This window comes from Triturus cristatus, chromosome 3_2 (assembly GCF_964204655.1).
Source record: "Triturus cristatus chromosome 3_2, aTriCri1.1, whole genome shotgun sequence".
In the NCBI taxonomy this organism is placed as follows: Eukaryota; Metazoa; Chordata; class Amphibia; order Caudata; family Salamandridae; genus Triturus; species Triturus cristatus.
In genome coordinates this window covers 944,332,641-944,346,125 of record NC_140584.1, presented here as the reverse complement: position 1 = coordinate 944,346,125, position 13,485 = coordinate 944,332,641, and the positions used below count along the sequence as shown (strand labels likewise).

The 13,485-nt window shown below is 47.5% G+C and overlaps 1 protein-coding gene across 3 annotated transcripts in view; it reads right to left on the bottom strand.

The window, feature by feature from the left end:
• Positions 1-13,485, bottom strand: part of USP32 (ubiquitin specific peptidase 32) — a 1,392,279-nt gene that overhangs the window by 526,263 nt on the left and 852,531 nt on the right. For all 3 annotated transcript variants that reach the window (XM_085649438.1, XM_085649439.1, XM_085649440.1), the window contains one exon: positions 11,823-12,006. In XM_085649438.1, the coding sequence (XP_085505564.1) occupies positions 11,823-12,006 (184 nt within the window). The remainder of the gene's footprint in view (positions 1-11,822; positions 12,007-13,485) is intronic.

The following is a 13,485-nucleotide window of genomic DNA, read 5'->3' as shown; positions in this document are numbered from 1 at the left end:
TGTCACGATTCCACAAATCCCTATCATCAGCATAGTGAGTAACCACCCCCGCACTCCCTTTCAGGTACGAATGCACAAGAGTGAATGGAGAAAGGGGCCGCGGCACTACAACTCCCAGAATGCCAAGGGACGGGACTTCTCCCAGTTGATTGGCAGCCACAGATTCAAACGACCTCATAAGCACCTCCTATACAGGAAGAAGGTGCTTGACAATCGTTTTGCTTACTTGAGTCGTGGCGGACGCTTTCCTTCCCGCGGAGGAATCAAGAATCACCGCTGCTGCAATTTCCTCGAGTTACCTCTCGGAACTCCGACGCGACGTTCCTGAGACTTCCCTCCGGACTCGCCGATCACCGAGGGCTGCAGAGAATCCTTGACTGCGCACACACAAGTACTTGCTCTCTGAGAGTGTGCAAACTCGTAATCCTAGACAACTGTTTTCTTCGTGATGTTCCAGCGATAGTTGTATTTCCCGCTCTGAGGTCCCGGAAAGCCCGTATTTCCTCAGAAAAAGACTTGTTTAGCGGAGGCTTCCAGAAGCAACCAGCCTCCTCCGCTTCTTGCTCCTTCTCTCTTTTTCCCCGTACTCCTGCATCCCCTGCCCAAGTGGTACAAACTTTCGTGCCCAGAGCTGGGGCGGTCCACCCTTCGTCCTCATTGACCCTGCTGTGCAACTAACAGCTTTCTTCGAGGACACCGACTTTACGAGACATTTGCCAGGGATTAGGAGTTCCCAGTGGAGAGTGGACAGCTTTCCTTTCCTTTGATTGGATTCCGGAGAGAGAAGTTCAAGCTGTTACTGTCTGGAGTCTGTAAGTGCCGTGGTGACAACCAAGGGAGTGGGAAGAGCATGAAGGGTGAATGAAAGGCCGTATAGTGGTTTTATGTTTGTGTTCATTCTTCTCTTCCCTTCTGTAGGGTGCTCCCGTTATCTGGACCCGAGCACAGAGCAGTCTCAAGCCAGACGTTCCCCAGGCAGTGACCTTTCTTATTTTATCCCCTTCCCTTCTTCCCCGGGGTGCTGGGTTCCATAGCTGCGTTAATAGCACTGTGGGGCTCATCATTTCGGAGAGCTGGGAGGATTCTCAGCACATCATCGTTCCTGCTGGCTGTGGTTAAAACGGTTAGTGGTGTCTAACTCTGTCCGTCATCACTAACCTTCGTGACAGATTGTCAAGCCCACGAAATAACGACCAGCCTGACCGATGGACACAAACGTAGTGTTGTCCTCTTTACTTGAGAGCCTAAATGCGCTACAGGTAGAGGTGCACACTACGCGTTTAGAAAATCAAGACATCAGAAAAGAAATGGGGACCTTGCGTAGAGAGGTGGCAGGTCTAACGAGGAGAGGTCCTTACATTAGAGAGGCAACCCTCCCCCCTCCAGGGGCTACCGCACATCCTCCAGCCAGAGAGGAACAGGCAGGTGGGGGGTTTTTCACCATGTCTTCAAGCCCTTTACAGTCGAGTGATTCAGGACCTACCGTTCATGTGATTCAGAATCCCAGTATTCCGTTGGCACCCCCTGAAAGGTGCTATGGTGAACCAAAGAAGTTTGAGACTTTTTTAAATCAGTGCAGGTTGCACTTCTTGTGTAAACCCGCTGTCTTCCAGGATGATACTGCAAAAACGGCATTCATGATGTCCTATATGGGAGGAAACGCCGCTAGCTGGACCATCCCTTTGATGGAGAGAAACGATCCAGTATTGCATCGGTTCCCTGAATTCTGCCTTGAATTACGTAAACTCTTTGATCGCAAGACACACATGTTAACCTTGGACCGTGAGCTACTCACGTTAAAGCAAGGAACACAAGATTTGCTTACCTACATCACCTCATTCAACCGTCTGGTGGTAGAAACCGACTGGCCGCCTGAAAAACGCATCTCCTTGTTCTACCAGGGCCTGAGAGGGGAATTGAAAGATGTACTGTCCCAAGTAGTTCAATTACCTCCGACGTGTGAGGAGATGATAGAATTAGCCGTGCAATTAGACCACCGGTTACAAGAACGCAAAGGAGATAAGACACGGGGGGAATCACGCCTCTGGTACCCCAAACCAAAAGAGGCTACCGACACAAGACCCAAGGCTTCGGACGGAGTGGAACCGATGCAAATCGGAGGAATACGAGGACCTCTCTCGGTAGAAGAGCGAGAGAAACAGAGAAGGATGAAATTATGTTTATACTGTGGGAAAGGAGGCCACTTCATTCGAGAATGTAGAGCTCGAGCACAGCTTCCCGAAAAGAGCCTACCTCCAAGAAGCCCTGCAGTGGGGGGGACCACAGAGACGGCGGAAAACTGAAGAGCTCGACCCAGATTGAGATCGCTGGACCGGGCGGAAGAAGAACCCAGATCTCCTCAGTCATAGCCAATACCCTACAGCCTGCTGTGGCTCACATAAATGTATCTGTATCCATATGGATAATTAGTGGTTCACCCCTGAACACCGACGCCTTATTGGATTCCGGGGCCACCGGGAACTATATGGATATCGCCTACGCTCAGAAAATAGGAATAACCAGCGTAAGAAAAGAAAAACCTGAATGTGTAAAGGCTGTTGATGGCTCCGTGTTAACCTCCGGGCCAGTTACCTCACATACACCACCCTTACTAATGCAATTCGGGGAGAACCATCTCGAATGCATCCAGTTCGACCTCATTGATGCACCGCAATTCTGTCTTATTTTGGGCATGCCCTGGCTAACTCTGCACGATCCTGAAGTCCGGTGGGCAGCCCGCACAGTTACCATGAACTCACAATATTGTAAGGAACATTGCACGCTTGACAAATACCCCGTCGGCTCCGTCGAGAACACCAAGGCACGGCTAGTGGCTAGCGCAAGCACCCCAGAAACCTGTGTTAACGTAACCCTGCTACCAGAAGAATACGCGGACTACAAATCCCTCTTCGATAAACAATCTGCGACACAACTCCCTCCTCATCGAGTCTACGACTGCCGCATTGAGCTGATTCCGGGAGCGGATATTCCATGCAGTAGGGTGTACGCGTTGACGGAGGCTGAAACCCACTATTTACAGAAGTACCTGGAAGAGAATCTAGCCTCAGGTTTCATTACACATTCATCCTCTCCTGCATCGTCTCCCCTCTTCTTTATACCTAAGAAGGATTGCGACGAACTTCGCACGTGTATAGATTATCGTGCGCTAAACCGCGTTACGGTGAAAAACCGTTATCCATTACCCTTGATACCGGTACTCCTCGACCAAATAAAAGGGGCACGGTATTTTACCAAACTCGACCTTCGTGGAGCGTACCACCTTGTGAGGGTAAAAAGCGGAGACGAGTGGAAGACCGCTTTCCGAACAAAGTTCGGCCTGTTTGAATACAGGGTGATGCCCTTTGGGCTCTGTAACGCCCCAGCAGCGTTCCAATACTTCATGGACGAAGTATTGAGAGGATATCTGGACATTTTCTGTATGGTCTATATAGACGATATTCTTCGTGTATTCCACCACACTCCAGGAACACATCACCCACGTTACAGTAGTTCTGGATCGGCTCAGTCAGCATTCCTTGTATGCAAAATTGGAAAAATGTCTCTTCCACGTACAAGAGGTCGCCTTCTTGGGCTATGTAATCAATGCTCAGGGATTCAAAATGGATACTAGCAAAGTCAACGCTATCATACAGTGGAAAACACCACAAAACATCAAGGCAGTACAAAGCTTTCTAGGCTTTGCAAATTATTATCGGCGTTTTATTAAAGACTTTTCAAAGATTATCCAACCCATCTCACATCTCCTGAAAAAGAACGCTCCTTTTGTCTGGGGTGAGGCGGCAGAACGCTCATTCCGAAATCTGAAAGAGAAATTCACCCAAGCTCCCATCTTGCGCCATCCAGACCCTCAAATTCCCTTTATAGTGGAAACAGATGCATCACAATACGCCATTGGAGGTGTTTTGTCCCAAAGACATCCCAAGACAGGGCAACTACACCCGGTGGCCTACTATTCAAAGAAACTGAATCCTAGCGAAATCAACTATTCCATATCAGATAAGGAACTATTGGCAATCAAAAGGGCCTGTGAAGAGTGGCGACACTATCTGTTGGGGGCTCATCATACGTTTGAAATCTATACAGACCATCGAAACCGGCTCTTTTTAAAGACAGCGAAAGCACTAACCCCTCGCCAATTAAGATGGACTCTTTTCTTCTCAGACTATGATTTCATTATAAAATACCGGCCTGGACCCCAAAACGGAAAAGCGGATGTCCTCTCCCGTCTTCCTATTGAGGAGGTAGACTTAGAGGAAGCATTCACAGAAACACCGTTTATTTTGGGAGATGGAGTAGTAGAGACATCCACCATTGCAGTAATCACAGCAGACCGATTCCTGCACGAAATCCAGGCATCCCTGACCAAGATAGACACTCAAGCCTGGTTGGCGGATGCCCCAGAGACGAGGTCGGAAAATGACGGTCTGCTGTTTGTTCAACACGCTCTGTATATCCCCACGACAGAATTACAAGAGCAAGTGATGTCATGGGCTCATGATACGGTCTTGGGAGGTCATATGGGAATACAGAAGACCATAAGAGGGATGGAACGTTCCTTCTGGTGGCCAACGTTAAAAGCGGATACTCAAGACTACGTAAAAACCTGTGCCGTATGTGCCCAGGGTAAAGCAGTGCATGCGAAACCCACAGGACAGTTACGACCCATCCCAATTCCTCCACGCCCATGGCATACCATATCTATGGATTTTATCGTGGAAATGCCCCCTTGTCAGGGATATACGACGATACTGGTGATTGTGGACCACCTGACCAAAATGGGACACTTTATCCCCCTGGAAAAGCTCCCTACGTCCTCCGAAGTGGCTAAATTGATGCTCCAACATGTAGTACGAGCCCATGGACTTCCCAGTGCGATCATAACAGACCGAGGAACACAGTTCACCTCCCGCTTCTGGAAAGCGATCTGCGCGTCGATGAATGTAGAAGCCAAACTTTCGACCAGTTACCACCCCCAAACAGACGGCAAGACTGAGCGCTTAAACCAAACGTTAGAGCAGTACCTTCGCTCTTTTACCATGCAGAATGCCACGGATTGGGTAGAGCTCTTATGGACAGCGGAATTCTCATATAATAATACCGATCACTCTACATTGGGATGCTCTCCGTTCTTTTGCTTATTGGGACACCATCCAAACATGCTCCCCTTCGAGTGGCCCATAGAATCACCCCTTCCAAGCATCCAAGAACACCATGCTCATCTCCGGGCAATCCTCATAGAGACAAAGAACAATCTGAGGAAGGCCCAAGCAGCTCACAAACGATTTGCAGACAGGAAAAGAACCAAAGAACCTGAATATAAAATTGGGGATAAGGTCTGGCTAGCTACAAGACACATACATTTGAAAGGCATCGACAAACTGAAACCCAAATACATAGGCCCATACAGCATTGAAGAAGTCATCAACCCTGTAGCAGTAAGATTGGCATTGCCCCCTTCCTGGCGAATACACCCAGTTTTCCATGTCTCCCTTCTCCAACCCTGTGCACCCAACGTCCGAGTTCTAGATCAACCCCCTCCAATTGTTGTAGATGGGCAGGAGGAATATGAAGTAAACAGGTTATTAGATTCCCGATTGATTCGGGGACGGGTACAATATCTAGTAGATTGGAAAGGATTTGGGGTGGAGGACAGAACATGGGAACCTGAGCAGAATCTCCATTGCCCCGAATTAATGGAACTATTCCACGAAAACAATCCAGGAAAACCTGGACGACCGCCGAGACGGCGTTCCTTCAGGAGGGGTTCTGTCACGATTCCACAAATCCCTATCATCAGCATAGTGAGTAACCACCCCCGCACTCCCTTTCAGGTACGAATGCACAAGAGTGAATGGAGAAAGGGGCCGCGGCACTACAACTCCCAGAATGCCAAGGGACGGGACTTCTCCCAGTTGATTGGCAGCCACAGATTCAAACGACCTCATAAGCACCTCCTATACAGGAAGAAGGTGCTTGACAATCGTTTTGCTTACTTGAGTCATGGCGGACGCTTTCCTTCCCGTGGAGGAATCAAGAATCACCGCTGCTGCAATTTCCTCGAGTTACCTCTCGGAACTCCGACGCGACGTTCCTGAGACTTCGCTCCGGACTCACCGATCACCGAGGGCTGCAGAGAATCCTTGACCGCGCACACGCAAGTACTTGCTCTCTGAGAGTGTGCAAACTCGTAATCCTAGACAACTGTTTTCTTCGTGATGTTCCAGCGATAGTTGTATTTTCCGCTCTGAGGTCCCGGAAAGCCCGTATTTCCTCAGAAAAAGACTTGTTTAGCGGAGGCTTCCAGAAGCAACCAGCCTCCTCCGCTTCTTGCTCCTTCTCTCTTTTTCCCCGTACTCCTGCATCCCCTGCCCAAGTGGTATAAACTTTCGTGCCCAGAGCTGGGGCGGTCCCCCCTTCGTCCTCATTGACCCTGCTGTGCAACTAACAGCTTTCTTCGAGGACACCGACTTTACGAGACATTTGCCAGGGATTAGGAGTTCCCAGTGGAGAGTGGACAGCTTTCCTTTCCTTTGATTGGATTCCGGAGAGAGAAGTTCAAGCTGTTACTGTCTGGAGTCTGTAAGTGCCGTGGTGACAACCAAGGGAGTGGGAAGAGCATGAAGGGTGAATGAAAGGCCGTATAGTGGTTTTATGTTTGTGTTCATTCTTCTCTTCCCTTCTGTAGGGTGCTCCCGTTATCTGGACCCGAGCACAGAGCAGTCTCAAGCCAGACGTTCCCCAGGCAGTGACCTTTCTTATTCTATCCCCTTCCCTTCTTCCCCGGGGTGCTGGGTTCCATAGCTGCGTTAATAGCACTGTGGGGCTCATCATTTCGGAGAGCTGGGAGGATTCTCAGCACATCATCGTTCCTGCTGGCTGTGGTTAAAACGGTTAGTGGTGTCTAACTCTGTCCGTCATCACTAACCTTTGTGACAGCTACATTTTGGGACTTAATTTTTAAGGAATTGGGACGAATGGTGGAGCTGCCTCTCCCCCCGGAACCGGCACTGGCGTTACTGGGGTACTCCAAACTGATACCCAAAGGCTGGTGGATATGGGGCTTCTGTTGGCAAAGCGCAGAGTGGCAATGTGTTGGCTGCGGGCCCGACCCCCACGATTCCACAGTGGTCAAGTGATATGTTGTACTGCAGTACGCAAACGGACATTTTTTGCGATGTGCTGCCACCACGTAATCGACCCAAGAACTTTTGGGCTTTGTATAAGACGTATATTGACACAAAGGGGAGAGTAGCTAAAACAACAGGGGTTGTAAGTCAGGAACCATGTGAGATCGACCTAACTGTCTAGGGGACCTCATGACTAAATGGATACTGGATGTTGTCGTCAAAGAGTGCAGCAATGTATTGTTTCAGATGGCTGGGCGGGGAAAGTTTTTTTTTTTTTTGCAATCAAACGCTAGCTAGATACTCTGTCGTACTTGAAACCTTTTGGTGATGTTGTATAAAATGCTATATGATTACTAAGCACAATGTTAATGTCACACTATCAGATACAGTCTCGTGTGGGGTTTTTCCTTGTAAAACTTTAATAAAGTATTATATATATTTTTTTTTTTAAATGGAAAGGTAAGTAACGAAGACCAAGTGGCAACCTGAAAAATATTAGCCACAGGGATAACCCTGGCCAGAGCAGTAGATGTCACCTTGGCCCTTGAGGAGTGCGAATGAATGCCAACTTCAGGCTTTTTCTTACCAAGGTAACACATATACAAATACATAGAGTGATCCAAAATAAAATAGTAAGCGTTACCATTCTTCCAACCTGCAATTCTCATGCACTATCGGCCAAAGTAGTTGCAATCAGAAAAAGAGTACTGAGAGATAAACAACTGTACACCAGTTCAAATGGGGATTTATCAGTACCTCTGGTGCGAGGTTGAAAGCCTCTAATTGGAAAATCTCAATCTCTGTATGTGCAGCATCAGAGGAATGGGACAGGATCCAACCACTTAACTGCAAAAGCAGATCTGCTCTGTTGGGAAGGGGAGCTAAATGCTCAGTTCCAACAGATCAGCGCATTAAAACCTTCTTGCCCAGTCCAAAGTGATGGGAAACAGCTCTGTGCAATCATATTACTTCGTAAGGGGAACTAGCGAGATGAGCGGAGTAGCAAGAAACAATTAAGTATCTCTTCTGACCAGTTCAAGTGGAAGAACTCCCAGAGAGAACCATGCAGTTGGGTAGTGCTGGGTGCGGAACAGAAACCTTTTCTTTCTAAAAACCAAGGGTGAAAGTCAATAAAGACAAGTCCTAGTTAAGAGAAGACCACACTTGTCACATCTTGTTGAGTTCCCGTAGATCCTCATATTTAAAGTTACTGTCAAATAATTTGCCATTGAGAAACATTCTCATTGTCAAATACACTGCCATAACTGCAAAGCCTCCAAGCACTGGTCTAGAAACCCACTTGGCCCCATTAGTTGGAGTAGTTAATTGTGTTAACATTATCCGAGACAACTTGCAGAACATGGCCTGAGACATGGGGGAGAAGCGGCCTTCAGGGCAAGGTGGGCGACTCATAGCTTCAGCACACTGATGCATGTTTACTGCTCTGCCAGTGACTAAAGATCACACACCGTCATCTCTTTTGATAACAAGGCTAGTAGTTCCACCTCCAAGATTTAAGTGTGGGCTCGGGGGCATTTCCTGACAGTAATACATTTTGAAGGGGAGTAGACCATAAAGGAAAGGATGTAACCTTTGCAGACAAACTGGAGCACTTAGCGATTATGGTGATGGACTTGTAAAGGGTCAGGAAACAGAAGCCTCTTCCACTCGACTGGACATTGATGGTGGAAGGAGGACAAATCATAGTGTCTTTGTGACTGCAGAACCAACAGAAGTGGCAGGGAATTAGAGCTGTTGCCACCATTGACCCTTTGGTCCACCTCTCATTCAAAAGAAGGGGAAGAACGAACTGCTGCAGAGATTTACTGGCTGCAAAGGTTGTCATTGGTAGAAAATGTTGACCTTTTGTAAAGCAGCAAAAGAGGCGACACGGCTGATGAAACTGTTCCGCCGGGGAGACCATCTGCAGGGACTGCATTGTAGTGCAGCTGTTCTTGAAGAGCTTCATGAAGAAGTCCACTTTTACAATGAAACGTCTCTTGCCATCAAATAGCATATCCATTAGAGCAGCTCATACAGTGCCAGAAAATCCTTTGGAGTGCATCAATGCATGCTTGTGCAAGGCAGATGGAGTTGCAATAGAGCGGGCTGCACTATAAGCTGAGTGTAGTCCTCAGAATTTGCTTTGAAGCATCAAGACTATCTTTAATCAACTCAGAGAACTTACCACTCGTGGTCAGACAGACTAACTGTAGCCAGTTACACCACTTCTCACAAGGCGTGGGGCACACCATGCGAGAAGGCATGTGGCATTGGTAGAGGGAACCAAGGAGTTTGGACTCACGGTCCCAAAGGACTGAAGAGAAAGCACTGGGTTTCAGTTTCGCTGAAGACACCTGAAACACTGAGCTCTCAGATGAGGAATGGGTGTACAAGAATTTCAGGTCAAATGTGAACTGCCAGGTCCAAAACATTTCCCGCATTCAGACAGCACCACCTCAAGCAGTTCCCTGATGTAGGACAGAAGACAGATTCTAGAGAGGCAGAAGATGGCTGCTAGATTTTGGTGAGAATATTGGATTTAGGTTCCACGGATGGCCGAGGGGCAGCTTAAGAACCACTGCTGTTTTAAAACAATATCTGTGAACAAATAAACTTCCTCCGAAGGAGTGCCTCAAGGATAGAGAATATGCACTTCTGGGCACATATCAAGGTCGCTGGCATTTTGAAGATCTAGCTTCTGTATGATAAGGAGAGAAGAAGTTATCAGCCTCGGATACATCCTCCTCAGTGCGTCGCCAAACAGTGTTGATGCTGGATTATGTCTGAGAATGAGAAAAAGAGTTCATCTTTCTATGTTGTGTGTTGCGCTTCATGAGAAGATCCTTTAGAGCTAGTCCAACATGCGGTCTGCGAAGCACAATGTGGCCACCTAGAGTCTTTTCAGAGACTCCCCTGGACATTGTTCTAAAAAAACATTAGACTTGGCTTGCTCCATTAGCCAAAGAAAAAATATACCTTCATGCATGGTTCACACATGGTTCAAGAACCACCTGGTGCAGATTTACATCAGTAGCAGTGGAAATAATTAACAGTGCATCTCTAAAAACAAAAAACAAAAACAAAAAAAGGTATACAGGCTCTAGTTCACAGAATAACTTTATAATGGGAGAACGGTTTGGAAAGGTGCTACCTCAGACAGTTTCTTGCTATGAGAAGGATGCAAGTTGAGTAAGGAAGGAGAGGCTATCTTATTTGAATCCGTAGATTGCCGCTAATCACCAGGGAGGACATCCAGGCGAGGTGTAGGGCAGGCCTGAGGGCGGAGAAGGAGATCATTCCTGCTTTGTCTGGAAGAGCCATGTCTTGAGGTTCCTACAGAAGTCCATGAGGGAGGGTGAGGTTCCGAGGTGTTTGGGGAGGTCGTTCCAGGTCTTGGCTGCGAAGAGCGTCCTCTATATCTGGTCTTCTTGACACAAGGGAGGTGTGATCGTGCCTGTGATGCAGATCGAAGGTATCTGGTGGGTTTGTAGATGTTGAGGCAGTGGTTGAGGTAAGCTGGACTGGTGCTGTAGAGGGCTTTGTAGGAGTGGGTGTGTAGGTAGAACTTACATCTTTGCTGGACTGGGAGCCAGAGGACATTGATGAGGTGTGGAGAGATGTGGTTATTTTGTGGGGTGTTCAGGATGAGTCCGGTGGAGTCGTTCTGGGTGGTTTGGAGTCGGCATAGGAAATGTGCTGGGATTTCTATATAGAGGTTGCTTCCTCATTTAAGTCTACTTGTGATAAGAGCCTGGGTGATCATTTGTCTGGTGTTCAGTGTGATCTACATGAAAATCTTGTGTAGCAATCGTAGGATGTGGGAGCATGAGGACACGGCATTGATCTGTCAGCTCATGGAGAGATTGGTGGAACAAGCAGAAACTGGAGGCCGCTGGAGAGCTAGATGCCCAGAGATCCTTGTAAAATTATACAGCTGTATTGCTTGTATAACAACTATTTTGAGACTAATATAGAGTCTATAAAGGAGTATGAGAAAAAGTATGTTGAGCAAAAAGATAAATACTTTAACCATTAGATGATGTCTTCTGCAAGCATCCAAAGATAATCGTTATTGATAATGGAATGTCTTTTGAGTTATCTTGGGAAAAATGTTAATTTAGACTCGCGATCCAGATAAAGTTCTCAAGGGATGCTGAAATCTCAAACAAAGGAAAAACAGTGATGGACGATGTGCAAGAATGCAAGTAGACAGGGAGGTACAAAATTCCTACTTGTCAGCTCTTAAAGCATATGAAATAGTGAACGAACAATGTTTTAGCATTTACTGCCTCATCAAACTGATTTGGCATAATTATCTAGAAAATGTGTGCTGACTGTGTGCTAACTGTGGTGCAGTCAAGGGTGTTTTTGTACAGGATCGTGAGTTCTCCGCCTGGTTTGTGGGTTCGGTCCTGGTGTATGATTTTGTAGGCGGGCAAGATCGTTGGGGCAATATGTAGATAGGAACAGTAGTGCTATGAAAGGATTTCCCTTGAAAGAAAGCTGTGGCAGTTTGTTGAACATGTGTGTATTAAACCACAGAACAAAAGCATAAACATGTTTCCAGCGTTTGCAATTAGTATTTTTTCATTTGCTATTTTGGGTGAATGTGAAAAAATGCGAAACCACCCAATATGAAAATAAGGTGAGAAGAAATAATGTTTTACTTACTACTACCAGTTGTCTCAGAGGCTTCTGATGCACTAGATATATTATCTGAAAATCTTTCTTCAGGGGAGTTGAAAAAACTCGAAACCCCCATTCTTTCTTCACCATGTTCCACAGATGGAGCGCCAACTGAATTCTTGTCTCCAGATAAGAAAGATGCAGGCTCTATCACAACAGGTTTAGAATCCTAGGATCACAAAACATAAAAAAATGAATCCAGCTCTCATGTGGGCAGTGAAAAAACACTGTTAAATATTGCTCTGACACTCTCCTAGAATTAAACGCTACTGACCTCTAAAATGGATCGCTTCACATTATAAACACATTTATCGCTTTTCAATAGTTCCACAGTACAGATCAGATTCCCCAGTAAATCGGAAGTCAAACTATCGTTGAAGCACTGTCGGTGATAAACAAGCACTGGCAATGCCACAAGGTCTCGCCGATGGGAGACCTATTGGATTTGTCAATAGGTGGTGTATGGAGATCAACTGAGTGATGGTAGGCAGTAGTGGGCTCTCAGTGGAGGAGGCAGTGAAGAACTTGGTAAGCCGAAGAAAGGGCAGCAGGAGACAGTGGAGGGGTTTGAGAGGAACAGATAGAGAAGGGCTCCGAGAAGGGCATGCAATGTGTTATGTTATTCCAATTTGTAAAGCGCGCAGCTACTCGGAAGTGTCCCGGCGCTGTATAGCACTGGGGAGCCCATCCTGGCTTTCCTTGTGAGATGGTCCCTACTGGGCATCTCCAAGGTGAAGACAGGCATCCCCGGCGCTGATGGGGCCGTAAGTGGAGATTAAGCAAGCTGTTGCCCAGAGTTGCTGAGTGGGATCAATGGTTAGAGTGGGCACCGAGGCGAGAATTATCGAGTCCGCTGACCTTGGCCCAAGACCCTGCCGCGACGGGAATCGAACCCTGGTCCCGGGCCGACCTCTGCTTCCGGGTCTGCCGCCTCTAACCATTGAGCCACACCAATCCACTAATGCAATGCAATGCAGGTTGCCACGAAGGGCACAGGTGCAGGGAGGATGGCAGCGGAATCCCGGACTCCTGTGTAGCCTCCCTAGTCTCACAGGGCTCCAAGGAGGGCATGCAAGGAAGGTCGCCATGAAAGGCACCAGTGCGGTGTGGATGGCAGTGGAACCGTCGACTACTATGCAGCCTTCCTAGGCAGGCAGTTCACTGAGGTCCGTGAGTGGCTCGTGTGCCTAACACAGGGAGGAAGAGCTACAGTCAGGGCAGAGGGAGGAGACACCGAAAGCGTCAGACATCATAACAAGGAAACTTAGGGAGTGATACAGGCACTAGATGAGGCTATTCTAAGTAGGTATAAGGAGGTGAGGAAAGGTGTTCAACGAGCAGTGGCCATAGTAAAACAGTAGATTTAGTGTAGGATACACGGCAGTACGCAGCAGTGTTGCCGTCTCCCGAGTTGCATACCTGTTTGCAGCAGTCTTTACTTTTTAGTTCAACTTGTGTTTGGAATTGAACGTGTCCACAACCCCACCAAGCACTGGCAAGTTTATAACCCGACTCTGCGATGTGCTTGACTCCCATGCCATTGTTCACCATTTGAGTGACAAAATCCAGACTACAACCCCCTCACGGACAGACAATGCACTATGAAGATGATGCACGTAGCCTGCAACTGTCGCAAAAACCATATGGT